Here is a 15613-nt window from a genome sequence, read left to right as displayed (position 1 = left end):
AAGATTTTTTAATATTTGTTTCTATGCACATTTTTTCTTTCTTCAAACAAAATTCATAATCCTCAACCCTCATACCGCCACACATCTTATTAAATACAAAGTTCAATCCATTGTCACCAGTACTCTCTGTTACACTCCACCATCACTTCCACACATTAATTCAAACAAGTAATTAAAACACTCGGCAGTAGCCGATTTACTGACTGAAGCACACCAATGCTTTCTCTTAATTTACCAGTTCACCCCCTCAATCGCACATAATGCCCGTCCTGTTCTCCACATTTCACTGAACACTTCCATGTTGTTAGACAGACAGACTGATAGATAGATAGATAGATAGATAGATAGATAGATAGATAGATAGATAGATAGATAGATAGATAGATAGAGTAAAGCTGTCTATAACAGATAGACAGACATACCCAGATAGTGTATTTAGCCTGATTCTTCTGTTGTCTAAGTACGATGCTATGCTTGCTTTATATTATACTAGCAAAATACCTGCGCTTCGCAGCGGAGAAGTACTGTGTTAAAGAAGTTATGAAAAAGGAAACATTTTAAAAATAACGGAACATGATTGTCAATGTAATTGTTTTGTCACTGTTATGAGTGTTGCTGTCATATATATATATATATATATATATATATATATATTGTCACACACGTGCGCATGGGAGGCAGCTAAAGGGCTTAAATGAAGGCAGTTCGGAGGCATGCCGGGATGTGGCAGAGTGCACTGACTCTTTTTCTCATTTCCCTGTAGACCATTCCTGGGAGACTCCACCTGGCTCTCTTGACATCACTTCCGGGACCGAACCAATGGAAACAGACCTTACCAGCTCCGGCCCCCCTGATGTCACGTCCGGGCCTGATCCAATGAGCGATGAACACATGCCCGATCCTTATGACCTCACTTCCTGTCTTCCCCTTTAAAAGCCTGCCCTTTTTCCCTTTTCCCTCAGTCTTGTCTTGGACTCGTTGTATGCACTCCAGTGCTGTATCTTTATAAAAAGAACGACTTTGCAGCCGGGTTACGAGATTATACGAGTGGCTGCCCCAAACCTTTTCTTGAGTATGTCTCAGCTTTGTGACAATATATATATATATATATACACACACACATATAAACATATATACATATACATATGAACATATATACATATCTACATATATATTATATTGTTCCATTGCTCTTCTTGTAGCCCTGACCAGTATGTCAGAACGTTTAGCTATGGAGCGTTGTGTCATCTCCTTCTGCAGGTGTTTACAAACCACTGTTCAAGATATTATAAAGGTTTAGGGGAAGCCACCCGTATTTTGTTTTTTCCAGCTGCAAAAGGGTTTCCTTTATCAAACAATCAATGTGCATCTCACAGAGTCCAAAACAGAACTGCTATAGTAGCCTAAGATGGAGACTTTAAAGGTCTTGAGAGGAAGTGACGTCATCAAAGGGGCCGGCTTCGGAAGTGACGTCATCAAAGGGGCCGGCTTCGGAAGTGACGTCTTCAGAGGTGCCGGAAACTTGCAGGATTTCCCGGTAAAGGTCTGTCGGGAACTGAGAAAGACAGTCAGTGCACTCCGCCACCCCCTGGTCGGATGTTTTATTACAATTACTTGAGCCCTTTAGCTGCCTCCTCCTCGCACGTGTGTGACACCATATTTATCAGAATATCAGTGTATGGATGCCCCGACTGATCTCCATTATCATATGCTGCAGCTCTTGAATGCGGTCTTAAGATGTTCAGTTAGAGGCAGTGTGGCGTAGTGATTAAGGCTTTGGTCTTCAAACCGTGTTTGCAGGTTCATATCCCATTACTGACACTCGGTGACCGTGAGAAAATCACATCCCCTGTCTGCACTCCAATCAAATACAATGTAACCAATTCCGAAATCTGAAATGTTTTAAGTCGCCTTGGATCAAAGCGTCAGCCTAGTAAAAATAATAATAATACACCGGTCCTTATCATCACCCAGATGAAAAGTGAAATCAACATTTATATCGGGATTGAAATGCCTTTTACCAAAGGTGCTGTCGCCTGTTTAGTCATCTGATTACATTCGGTTTTTGCAGGATTAATGTCTGGTCTTAAATTGAAATGCAATTCACTTGGAGAAGTCGCTAAGCGAAATGCAATACATTTGCTCTGCTTTTAGCGATGACACACAAGCTATGGACATGAATTAAAATGAAATGGTGTGCCGTAGTGAAAATCAATCGATCATTTGGTTGGTATGTGTTTTAATTACAACATGCTAAAAGCCAAAATGCGCCATGTGAATGTACACTGCACTGCAATGTAGTTAACCTGTTGAACTCCATTTAATTGTACCACAAATAATCTTCCATAGTAAACGCCCTTTTACTGTTCAGTAGAGTCTCATTACAAGTCATACCTAGCCATTTTTTTGTGTTCATCTCCTGATGTTTTATTTACTTTTTGTTGTTAGTTTTATTTATTTAAAAATCATGAAAAAAGTCACCCTACACCCTCAGTCATATAACTCTTGATACCGCTAATGCCAGGCAATTGAATATTAATGGCAAAGACTGAGCAGTCTGTCCAGAATACAGTTGATTCAGGTAGATAACACACACAGTGTAACAGCATATTCTGTATCAAGATCTATGGGACTGCTGACAAAGTCTCAAGGTCACCTGTCACACGTTATACACGCTGAAGCCTCCCAGATGAATCACACACCCAAGTCAAAAGCCTAGAGTGCACTTTCTTTGTTGTCTTACCTGTCACCCTGTGTAGGAGATGTCCAAGTGCCGTTCTTATTGTGTATTGGAACCACACCCTGCTAGCTTCACAAATCCACATGGTCTTCCTTTCTACTCTGCCTAGGTCAGCTGGCGGTGGGGACATGTGAAATCATCACTCTGAACAGAGACAGCAGTCAGCCAAGAAGGATGATTGCCAGGCAGACAGCCCGCTGTGCCTGCCGAAGAGGGCAGATAGCGGGGACCACTCGGTCAAGACCTGCCTGTGTGGATGGTGAGTCTCTTCTTTTTAATACTTGGACTTTTCCTGGCTGGCACACGCCACCTCCCCACTTTGGAAATTGTGGTGAGGAATACTTGTAGACTTGTCCTTCAGAATAACTGTGAAGACCGGTGTTCTAATACTGAACACTGTTTAACCTTGCCTTGGGCAACTGCTGGTTAGCCATCCCCTGAAAGGCTGGCTTGTCATGTCTGGCCGGTGCCTGGTGCAAAGAGGCACATTCTGAAATATTCATTTACTTACAAGGGCCTCATAATTACTGCCGTGGGAAATGATTCCGTTGGCTTCATCCTTGTTCTTCAGTCCATTAATAACAAAGCTCATTAATGCTTAATGTCACCATGCCAAGATCAGTGGCTTTCTGCAGCTGCAAGCTTTTTGCTCCTTATTTTACTTAACATCTTGTAATCCCACTTAATGACCTAAGAGGAGGACTGAGACAGGGAGGATAGGCAGAATTTTGGGATAGCCGGCCAAGCCAGGGAATTGTCTTTAGGTGCTATGGCATTTATTTACAGGATAGAGAAGACAGAAACATTTTGGCAGGTTGCAACATGTGGACATAAGAGGCCATTGGGACCAGCTTGACCCTCACAATGATGGCTACCTCTCAGTGCCCGATGCCTTCAAAGAGGATGCGGGAGCAGAGTTCACTGCACGGGACAAGTCACTATTAATTAGGCCAATTATCCTCTAAATACTCTAATTAGGTGGGTGGTTATCTGGGTAAAAATGCTAAGGCTATCAGGCAGGCATCTAATGAGGAAACTTCACATGTTTTATTAACTCTAATTAAAAACTGGAAATGATAATCCTAGTGAGCACACCTCATGCACGCACAGCAGATGCATAATCACTTCATACATATTACCAGACAAATACTTCGGCATCAAGCGGCAATTCAGTCAAGAGAAAGGTGCCAAGAAATCCACTGAGAAGGGGCAGAAAGGTGACCTGGGGGGTTACACACAGGACCCTTTAGTCATCCTGCCATCCAACAATCTGTCTAGAGTTACAAGTGCAGGAGCCGAAGCTGGTTACAGCTTAGCCACACATTATATGGCTCCATTTATTTTTTTTAAATACATTTTCTTTACTTTAAATGGTTTTAGTCATCTTGTAGGCTGCTATTCTGCCTTTGCATTTCCATCAGAATTTTAAAGTCCTGTTAGGCTTTTCCTTTTTCTTTTTACTCACATGGCTCATGCCTCCTTTTTAAATAAGGTTGCATTTTACTGCATGACCGCTTATACTCACTCAGACCTGACCTCCCCTCAGCCTTCTTGACACAATTTAAACTAGCAGAGGTGCATCTCTCTGGGACTGAAACAGCCAAAAATGACAGCACTACCTGTCTGTCTATCTGTCTGCCTGCCTGCCTGTCTGTCTGTCTGCCTGCCTATCTTCCGGCCTGCCTGCCTGTTTGTCTGTCTGTCTGTCTGCCTGCCTGTTTGTCTGTCTGTCTGGTTACCTGCCTGCCTGCCTGCCTATCTGTCTGCCTACCTGCCTGTCTGTCTGCCTGCTTGTCTGTCTGTCTGCCTGCCTGCCTGCCTGCCTGCCTGTCTGTCTGTCTGCCTGTTTGTCTGTCTGTCTGCCTGCCTGTCTGTCTGTCTGCCTGCCTGTTTGTCTGTCTGTCTGCTTACCTGCCTGTCTGCCTGTCTATCTGTCTGTCTGTCTGTCTCTTTTTTCTGAATTAAACACAACTAGCCCCAAGAATATATATCACGAGAAAGCAATACAAATTTCTTTGCCCTTTCACTACTTGTCTCTTTTATATTTTCCTGCTCTTTCAGACTTTTCCCCCTAACTTTTCATTACTTTATTATTCTTTAATTCAAGTCCACTTACTTACAGTGTACTTCTTTCATCTCTACCTTGTTTTATTTATCCTCTTTTTATTTTGTACAACTATTTACTTACATAATTTGCCCCTAGTTGTTTCGTCATTTCCTTTTGAATCTCTTTTCTCATTTTTATTTTTGTCTTATTTATACTGCACCCCTATGTACACTCACCTAAAGGATTATTAGGAACACCTGTTCAATTTCTCATTAATGCAATTATCTAATCAACCAATCACAAGGCAGTTGCTTCAATGCATTTAGGGGTGTGGTCCTGGTCAAGACAAACTCCTGAACTCCAAACTGAATGTCAGAATGGGAAAGAAAGGCGATTTAAGCAATTTTGAGCGTGGCATGGTTGTTGGTGCCAGACGGGCCGGTCTGAGTATTTCACAATCTGCTCAGTTACTGGGATTTTCACGCACAACCATTTCTAGGGTTTACAAAGAATGGTGTGAAAAGGGAAAAACATCCAGTATGCGGCAGTCCTGTGGGCGAAAATGCCTTGTTGATGCTAGAGGTCAGAGGAGAATGAATGGGCCGACTGATTCAAGCTGACAGAAGAGCAACTTTGACTGAAATAAACCACTCGTTACAACCGAGGTATGCAGCAAAGCATTTGTGAAGCCACAACACGCACAACCTCGAGGCGGATGGGCTACAACAGCAGAAGACCCCACCGGGTACCACTCATCTCCACTACAAATAGAAAAAAGAGGCTACAATTTGCACGAGCTCACCAAAATTGGACAGTTGAAGACTGGAAAAATGTTGCCTGGTCTGATGAGTCTCGATTTCTGTTGAGTCATTCAAATGGTAGAGTCAGAATTTGGCGTAAACAGAATGAGAACATGGATCCATCATGCCTTGTTACCACTGTGCAGGCTGGTGGTGGTGGTGTAATGGTGTGGGGGATGTTTTCTTGGCACACTTTAGGCCCCTTAGTGCCAATTGGGCATTGTTTAAATGCCACGGGCTACCTGAGCATTGTTTCTGACCATGTCCATCCCTTCATGACCACCATGTACCCATCCTCTGATGGCTACTTCCAGCTGGATAATGCACCATGTCACAAAGCTCGAATCATTTCAAATTGGTTTCTTGAACATGACAATGAGTTCACTGTACTAAAATGGCCCCCACAGTCACCAGATCTCATCTTAGGGATGTGGTGAAACGGGAGCTTCGTGCCCTGGATGTGCATCCCACAAATCTCCATCAACTGCAAGATGCTATCCTATCAATATGGGCCAACATTTCTAAAGAATGCTTTCAGCACCTTGTTGAATCAATGCCACGTAGAATTAAGGCAGTTCTGAAGGCGAAAGGGGGTCAAACACCGTGTTAGTATGGTGTTCCTAATAATCTTTTAGGTGAGTGTATGTGTGTGTGTACACAGTAAAGTTTTGAACACCCCCATTTTTGTAGTTTTTACTGAACTGCAAGTAGTTCAATTCTAGTGAATAATCTGAGATTGTACAAAAGGCCTTTTAGAGGAAACAAGTAATGGATTCACAACTTACAGTTTTTTCTGCAGCAATGGAAGTTAACTCGTCTTTGAATGTAGTGAGAAGTCAAGCAAAATGACACATTTTATTGGCTAACTAAAAAGATCACAATATGTAAGTTTTTGAGGCGGCAACTCAGGCCCCTTCTTCAGGCAAAGATATAAAGTTAATGCAAACAGTTCCTACAGGTGTTCTAACTTCTGTTGATTGCTTACAAGCCCTTTTTTCTGCAGAAAAGCAATGCTGGAACAAACTGTGTCGCTACACTTTCTGAAGCATTACTTGTAGTGATGTGAAATGAATAAACAAACTAATTCTGTTGTATTTGTCTTGCTGTCTGAATGAACGTACTGGTACAACGACATTAAAGAACAAATCAATGAGGCATGCGCAGTGCGCGCTACGTTTTATATTGCATTCTACGACAGTCTGGAGGTATCATCTTAATTTGATTTAAATGGCTGCTGTCTTCAGGAAAATAGCCAATCAGTACACTGTTTCAGCAAAACGGTCATGATGACAGCTAGCCAATGACTGGCCTGGGAAATGACATCAAGCACCTCCCACTGACCAGATCACTCTGACTGAATGAACCAGTGTGCCCCCTACTGATGTGGAGAGCCATTGCAAGTTCATTCACGACCTCACGCTCACAGACTCGCGCTCACCCCAGTACAGGGCACTGAAATAGTTCACCGAAAGAATCCGTTTGTGTACTGAATGGAGGAGCGAACTGCAGACACGTGTCACACAGCACATTGAACCTCAGTTGAGTTCAATGACTGACTGGAGGACACACTAGAGGGCCATCTACTGGAAATTGCTAATATTTTTACAAAACTACATTTACAAATGTACAATTATAATAGGAACAATACAGCTTTGTTAGCCTACAGTATGTTTTAACTGCAGCATACACTAACAGCCTATTACCTGTGTCATACACAACCTATCCCACTCTATAGGCCAGCTTAATCCAAAACTGAAATCTATTTTATTTAGTCATAAAAGATGTAAGCAGTCACATGTTGTGTTACTTTGATATCTAGGCTATAAAGTGTTTGCTTATTTCATTATTATTATGTGTGAGTTATTGATTTTTTTGATTGTTTTTTATATTATTTATATTTTTGTAGTGTTAAAGTTGTTACACTGTTACAGTACTATTTTAGATTTTAAACTAGAATATAGCTTGTTGTTTTTGAAGTGAATGAATCAGTGACTTAAAGATTCAAATCATTTCGGTGAAGTTAATCATTGTTTGGCACATCACTAATTATTTTCACAGTATTACACTGTAAATTGATATAATAATGGAGAGAAAAAAGGCAATTAACAAAGGACAGACAGACAGACCGACCATTACAACACTTAAAAATATAAGAATTTCCTTTAGAGAATTTGCAAAAAAAGCCAACGTGTCAGTGAATGCAGCGTCCAGCACCAGCAAAAGGAACTTGGAAACTGGAGGAGACTTTGAATAACTCTGAAAATTTTCAAAATATATTTTTTCAGTTTTTGGCAACGTAATCTTTTTTTTTCGGCAGTTAAATTTTATCTTTGTACTAATTCAGGTTATTCAGTAGACTTGAACTGCTTAAATTTCAACAGAAACAGGAGAAATAGTTGTGTTCTAAACTATTTCAATGGCAGTATATACAGAAGATCAAGACAGAGAAAGCCAGAGACTTTCTTTCATTTTCTTTAAACCTATTTTTTAAAAACATTCTTACCTTCAATTTTCCATCTATGTCTCTTCCTATGTCATTCATTATTTTAATTATTATTATTATTATTATTATTATTATTATTGCCACGCATATATTAACTTTACCTGTTTGTTGTTTGGTACAAATCTTGTAATCGATATTTAACCCACTTCCTACTGTCCAAATGACTTGAACTTTTGCACACTTACTCACTTCCAATGACAATACATGAATCAATAATCAGTTTCACTAATTGATCAATTAATCCATGTTAATTAAGAAATTAAATTTTCATATGAAGAACAGTTCAAGATATCACCAATAGATGGCGTTAGTAACGATTAGAAATATTATCCACTTTTTGCATCTTGCATGAAGATGTATGCATAAAAACGTCAAAGGAAGTGTTAAAATATTGATTACAAAATTATTCTAAAACAAACCCAAGACTAAAAAGTTATATGTATAAAAAATAATTTTTAAAAACCACGCTTATATTAAGTTAAAAAGTGTACTAAAAAGTAAACATTACGTCTCTCATACATCACTCGTAAAATAAAAGCGTGGGCGTTTTTCATCAATCAACATTTTAAAAAGTGTCCATGCTTATATATATAAAATTCACTTTTTATTATTCCTTCATTCTCTTTATCCCTTTATCCTGCTTCTTTCTCTTTCAATATATTGTTTCAGTATATGTTTTTATCTTTCTTTCCCTACTTACGTACCTACGGTTTATGACCCATCGTTTTATTCCTAGCTCTGTTTTACCTGTTTTCCAGTTTCCATGACAAATCTCCTTATGGTTTCCCTTTGGCATTTATTTCCTTTACTAAACCTTTTTATTTTATTCATCTCTTGTTTTTATTTTCTTTTTTACTTTCTCGTATGCAAAGTATAGGAAAAGTATTGTAATCGTCCAAATATTCGATGTCGAGATTTTGATGAATCCCAGCATTTTAGAGCTCCCTGACATTCTCGTATACGAAGTATTGGGAAAGTATTGGAATCGTCCAAAAATTCTATTTCGAGATCTTAATGAATCTTGACGTTTTAAATCTCCCCTGAGTCCGAAAATACCATTTTTGGAATTATGTGTGTGCATATATATATATATATATATATATATATATATATATATATATATATATATATATATATATAAACACGATAACTTGAGTACGCTTTCACTTAGGTCAACCAAATTTTGCATTCAAGTATTAGGTACAAAACGTAGATTTCTATCAACTTTTGAGCTATTTCCGCTAACCGGAAGTGGTACCTTTTAATTCATGTAGCTCCAGAGTCCAATTTGTTCAACTTTACTTTTATAATAATTGTTCAATATATTATTAATTTGATTTGTTGTTGATGAATTTTTAATGTACATAATATAAAAATATAATCATTGTCCTGCAGTTTACTCCTCAAATATCTATCCCCATATCTGAGTTTATGAGAATGTCTAAGGGAGACCATTCCCGATTATTTGCATCTATAACCCATTTGTAATAATTCACACTTTTTTGGCTTTTATTATGATTTCGTTCATTATCTTGCTTTCATTATTCAATATATTATGTAGCACCTTTTATTAAAAAATGTTATGACCTATTTTTTCTTTTCATCCCTGGCTGTTTTATCTCCTATTTTTTCCATGTTTATTCTCTCCGTTTTCTTTGTCGTTTTTCCTTCTCTAAGTCTTTTTTTTATCTTATATATTCACCTAACTTTTCTTTTTTCCTGCGTCTTTTGTACTGGTATCCCACTTATAAATCTTTCTTTCTTTGCCTCCCTCCCACCCTAGAGATGCGGATCATTAAACTGTAGAGTGTAGGTTTGCAGCTCACGCAGGGAAGGCTTTAGTTTATCGACAAGAACTTATTACAGGAGACGGCCGTAATCACACGTTGCCTGATAAATTCCACGTTACTTGTCACCGGCGCTGATGACTTCCTACTCAGCGCAAAAACCCAAATGAAAGTGAAGAAAAAAAAAGGCGAAAGCTGTAAATGAAAAGCTAAACCGTGGGAGGAAGTCGGAACGAGTGGCACACTGGACGGCAGGCTGTTATTTCTTGGCAAGCTACCCTGAGCCTCCAAATTTATAAGTAGTGACGTTGCCTGCCGTCTTTGTCGCCCCGCCACCTTCTAGGAGAAGAACTCTGTCGGTGCTAGACAGCCCTGCCGTGCCTGGTCTAGGTCATTTGTGAACATACTAAGAAATGCGTTTGTTTAAGTTAACCAGACCCCGACACGACAGCTCAAAAGAAGTAACATCACACTCAGCACGCAGTCCTCCCGGCCTGCACAAAGCCTTCCCTCGTCCCCCTAGGTCCACTTAACTGCGGAGGACACGCCCCTCTCTCTGACTGGCTGCCGCGACGCTCACACGTGCGCTCGCTTAAGCTAATTGGCCGTGAGCGGTAAACAAGCTCCTCGTGCAACGAGCGCGCTTTGGTGTTTAGTGACTCCAGTTTTACTTTCTTCGCTGTTCATGTCCTGTCACTTCATCCACTCGTTTATCCTTTCAGTGTTTTTTCTTTGATGTTCGTTTCAAACGCATCCTCTCCGTGTCCAACTTCAAAGCAGTCGTTCAGAACAGACCTGGGCGCTACCGAAGTAGCTTGTGGACGTGGACTATTCAGCAACGGTATGGAGAGGCCTTGTGTAAGAGTATGGGAGCATGACACTGTCCTGATACAATCAACGGTTACAGAAACGGGTCAGCACTGCTCACTTTCCTCCCTAAAGGCTTGACTGCTAGACTTAGCATATCGAATACTAGTGTTGGGCATTTCGATTCACTTCACTTACTATCCGTGTAAGTGAATGGATTCATTTTCATTATTAAACACCAGCACACTAGTTCAATCAACGCCAAAAGTTTTGAGAATGACACAAATATTCATTTTCACAGTTTACAGCCTCAGTTATGATGGCAATTTGCATATACTGCAGAATGTTCTGAAGAGGGATCAGATGAATTTTAATTGCAAAGTCCCCCATTGCCATGAAAACGAACTTAATCCCAAACATCCCATTTCCACTGGTGTTGTGAAAAAGGCTTCAGGGTGCCCAAGAAAGTCTGGCAAGTGCCAGGACCTTCTCCTAAAGTTGATTCAGCAGTGTAGAGCTTCCTCAGGAATGGCAGCAGGCAGGTGTGAGTGCATCTGCACACACAGTGTGGTGCAGACTTATGGAGGATGGCCTGGTGTCAAGAAAAACATCAGGGACAGACTGATATTCTGCAAAAGGTACAGGGATTGGACTGCTGAGGACTGCCGGGGTCAAGTCATTTTCTCTAATGAATCCCCTTTCCGATTGTTTGGGGCATCTGGAAAAAAGAAAAGGTGAGCGGCGCTACCATCAGTTCTGTGTCATGCCAACAGTAAAGCATCCTCAGACCATTACTCACAATTTTGCCTAAGAACACAGCCATGAATAAAGAATGGGACCAAAACATCCTCTGAGAGCAACTTCTCCCAACCATCCAAGAACAGTTTGGTGACCAACAATGCCTTTTCCAGCATGATGGAGCACTGGGCCATAAGGCAAAAGTGAGAACTAAGTGGCTCGGGTAACAAAATATCAAATTTGGGGTCCATGGCCAGTAAACTCCCCATTGAGAACTTGTGGTCAATTCTTAAGAGGTGGGTGGACAAAAAAAAAACCCACCAGTTCTGACAAACTCCAAGCATTGATTAGGCAATAATGGGCTGCCATCATTCAGGATTTGGCCCTGACGTTGACTGACAGCCTGCCAGGGTGAATGCAGAGGTCTTGAAAAAGAAAGAAGGGCCGACTTTACAAATATTGACTCTTGGCATAAACTTAATGTAATTGTCAATAAAAGCCTTTGAAACTTCTGAAATGCTTATAATTCTACTTCAGTATACTTTAGAAACATCTGACAAAAAGATCTAAAAACACTGAAGCAGCAAACTTTGTGAAAACCAATACTTGTGTCATTCTCAAAACTTTTGGCCACAACTGTACAGGTAGAGTCACAAACCCTATCTGTTTGCATCACAAATATATAATTAATAAAGAATACATTATTTTGTGTGTATATATATATATATATATACACACGTGGACAAAATTGTTGGTACCCTTCAGTCAATGAAAGAAAAACTCACAATGGTCACAGAAATAACTTTAATCTGACAAAAGTAATAATAAATAAAAATTCTATGAAATTTAACTAATAAAAGTCAGACATTGCTTTTCAACCATGCTTCAACAGAATTATTTAAAAAAATAAACTCATGAAACAGGCCTGGACAAAAATGATGGTACCCTAGAAAAGACTGAAAATAATGTGACCAAAGGGACATGTTAATCCAAGGTGTGTCCACTAATTAGCATCACAGGTGTCTACAATCTTGTAATCAGTCAGTGGACCTATATATAGGGCTCCAGATAGTCACTGTGTTGTTTGGTGACATGGTGTGTACCACACTCAACATGGACCAGAGGAAGCGAAGGAAAGAGTTGTCTCAGGAGATTAGAAAGAAAATTATAGACAAGCATGTCAAAGGTAAAGGCTATAAGACCATCTCGAAGCAGCTTGATGTTCCTGTGACTACAGTTGCACATATTATTCAGAAATTTAAGATCCATGGGACTGTAGCCAACCTCCCTGGACGTGGCCGCAGGAGGAAAATTGATGACAAATCAAAGAGACGGATAATACGAATGGTAACAAAAGAGCCCAGAAAAACTTCTAAAGAGATCCAAGGTGAACTTCAAGCTCAAGGAACATCAGTGTCAGATCGCACCATCCGTCGTTGTTTGAGCCAAAGTGGACTTCATGGGAGACGACCAAGGAGGACACCATTGTTGAAAACAAATCATAAGCCAGACTGGAATTTGCCAAACTACATGTGGACAAGCCACAAAGATTCTGGGAGAATGTCCTATGGACAGATGAGACAAAAATTGAACTTTTTGCCAAGGCACATCAGCTCTATGTTCACAGACGGAAAAATGAAGCATATCAAGAAAAGAACACTGTCCCTTCTGTGAAACATGGAGGAGGCTCTGTTATGTTCTGGGGCTGCTTTGCTGCATCTGGCACAGGGTGTCTTGAATCTGTGCAGGGTACAATGAAATCTCAAGATTATCAAGGGATTCTAGAGAGAAATGTGCTGGCCAGTGTCAGAAAGCTTGGTCTCAGTCGCAGGTCATGGGTCTTGCAACAGGACAATGACCCAAAACACACAGCTAAAACACCCAAGAATGGCTAAGAGGAAAACATTGGACTATTGTAAAGTGGCCTTCTATGAGCCCTGACCTCAATCCTATTGAGCATCTTTGGAAAGAGCTGAAACATGCCGCCTGGAAAAGGCACCCTTCAAACCTGAGACAACTGAAGCAGTCTGCTCATGAGGAGTGGGCCAAAATACCTGCTGAGAAGTGCAGAAGTCTCATTGACAGTTACAGGAATCGTTTGATTGCAGTGATTGCCTCAAAAGGTTGTGCAACAAAATATTAAGTTAGGGGTACCATCATTTTTGTCCAGGCCTGTTTCATGAGTTTATTTTTTTAAATAATTCTGTTGAAGCATGGTTGAAAATCAATGTCTTACTTTTATTAGTTAAATTTCATAGGATTTTTATTTATTATTACTTTTGTCAGATTAAAGTTATTTCTGTGACCATTGTGAGTTTTTCTTTCATTGACTGAAGGGTACCAACAATTTTGTCCACGTGTGTATATATATATATATATATATATATATATATATATATATATATATATGGGTTTGTGTGTGTATATATATAATTATATATTTAACATGATGATAATTCATATGGCTGATTGATCTACACAGATATACTGGTAAATTCCATTTTATTTAGAAATAAATGTGGCAAACTAAGTCTATAATTAATAATAATCATTAATGACATTTACACTTTTCCAACCTAATCAAACCACTTTACACAGACAGTGGGGACCCACTTTACCACCAGCAGTGTGCAACATCCACCAGGATGACGTGATGGCAGCCATTCCAGTGCACTCACCACACATTAGCTGTTAGGTGATGAATGGGCGAGGGTGAGTCAGTCCGTTACAGACGGGGGGTGATGGATGGGGGGGGTGACGGGGGTGTTTTCTTGGGGTGATTAGGGACTACAATGGATGAGGCTGTGGTCGGCAGTTGAGCCAGGACCTCAGGAAACACCCTGCTCTTTATAAAAAAACTTCCCAGGGAGCTTTTATGACTACAGAGTGCCAGAGCCTTGGTTTTATGTCTTATCCAAAGGTTAGTACAAATGTTTACGTCATAGTGTCCTCATCACTGCTCTGTGGAACTGGGATCCACAAACAGACCATAAGATAACTGCCCCGATGGTCTCACCGGCACCTCTCCCTGCAGCAACCCAAGCTTGTCTTAGATGGTCTCCCATCCAAGTGCTAGCCGGGTCTAAACATGCTTTGCTTCAGGTGGTTTACCTATTAAGATTGTCCATTTAAGGTGGGTACAGATTTCATTCTGCCAACATACCATAAATATGAAGATTCTTTGTACACCCTGTGCAAAAGCTGCTGCTTTGCCTCCATCAACCCATAGACTGCATACTTAATATGGATATACAGGGGTCACTATGTTAGAAGGCTGCTCTGCCAGGTTGGCTATACAGACTACAACATTTCAACAACAACATTTATTTATATAGCACATTTTCATACAAACAGTAGCTCAAAGTGCTTTACATATTAAAGAATAGAAAAATGAAAGACATAATTATAAAAAATAAATCAACATTAACATCGAATAAGAGTAAGGTTCAATGGCCAGGGGACAGAAAAAAAAAAAACTCCAGACGGCTGGAGAAAAAATAAAATCTGTAGGGATTCCAGACCATGAGACCGCCCAGTCCCCTCTGGGCATTCTACCTAACATAAATGAAACAGTCCTCTTTGGATTTAGGGTTCTCACGGAAGGGCTTGATGATGATGATGGTCACGTAGACTTCTTCCTTTTAATCCGTCCATCATTGTTGGAGCATCATGAAGCTTTGAGTAGGTGGAGGTGGCGCAGGCCACCACCACAAAGAAACCGGAAAAAGAAACAGAAAAGAGAGTAGGGGTCAGTACCGATTTTAGAGCCACCATGAATAGTTGTTATGATGAATTGAACATACAGAGTATCAGGATTAAGTTAAATTACGATTAAAATGAAGTTATAAAAAGGCCATGTTAAAGTAATGTGTTTTCAGCAGTGTTTTAAAGTGCTCTACTGTATCAGCCTGGCGAATTCCTATTGGCAGGCTATTCCAGATTTTAGGTGCATAACAGCAGAAGGCCGCCTCACCACTTCTTTTAAGTTTTGTTCTTGGAATTCTAAGGAGACACTCATTTGAGGATCTGAGGTTACGATTTGGAATATAAGGTGTCAGACATTCCGATATATAAGATGGGGCGAGATTATTTAAGGCTTTATAAACCATAAGCAGAATTTTAAAGTCAATTCTGAATGACACAGGTAACCAGTGTAGTGACATCAAAACTGGAGAAATGTGTTCTGATTTT

The 15613-nt window shown here is 40.1% G+C and overlaps 1 protein-coding gene across 2 annotated transcripts in view; it reads left to right on the top strand.

The window, feature by feature from the left end:
* The window catches only part of LOC120526234 (chemokine-like protein TAFA-5), an 87267-nt gene that overhangs the window by 21845 nt on the left and 49809 nt on the right, over positions 1-15613 (top strand). For both annotated transcript variants that reach the window (XM_039749293.1, XM_039749292.1), the window contains exon 2: positions 2850-2999. In XM_039749293.1, the coding sequence (XP_039605227.1) occupies positions 2850-2999 (150 nt within the window). The remainder of the gene's footprint in view (positions 1-2849; positions 3000-15613) is intronic.

This window comes from Polypterus senegalus, chromosome 3 (assembly GCF_016835505.1).
Source record: "Polypterus senegalus isolate Bchr_013 chromosome 3, ASM1683550v1, whole genome shotgun sequence".
NCBI lineage: Eukaryota > Metazoa > Chordata > Cladistia > Polypteriformes > Polypteridae > Polypterus > Polypterus senegalus.
The sequence above is the reverse complement of the archived record's forward strand: the minus strand, read 5'-3'. Positions and strand labels throughout refer to the sequence as shown.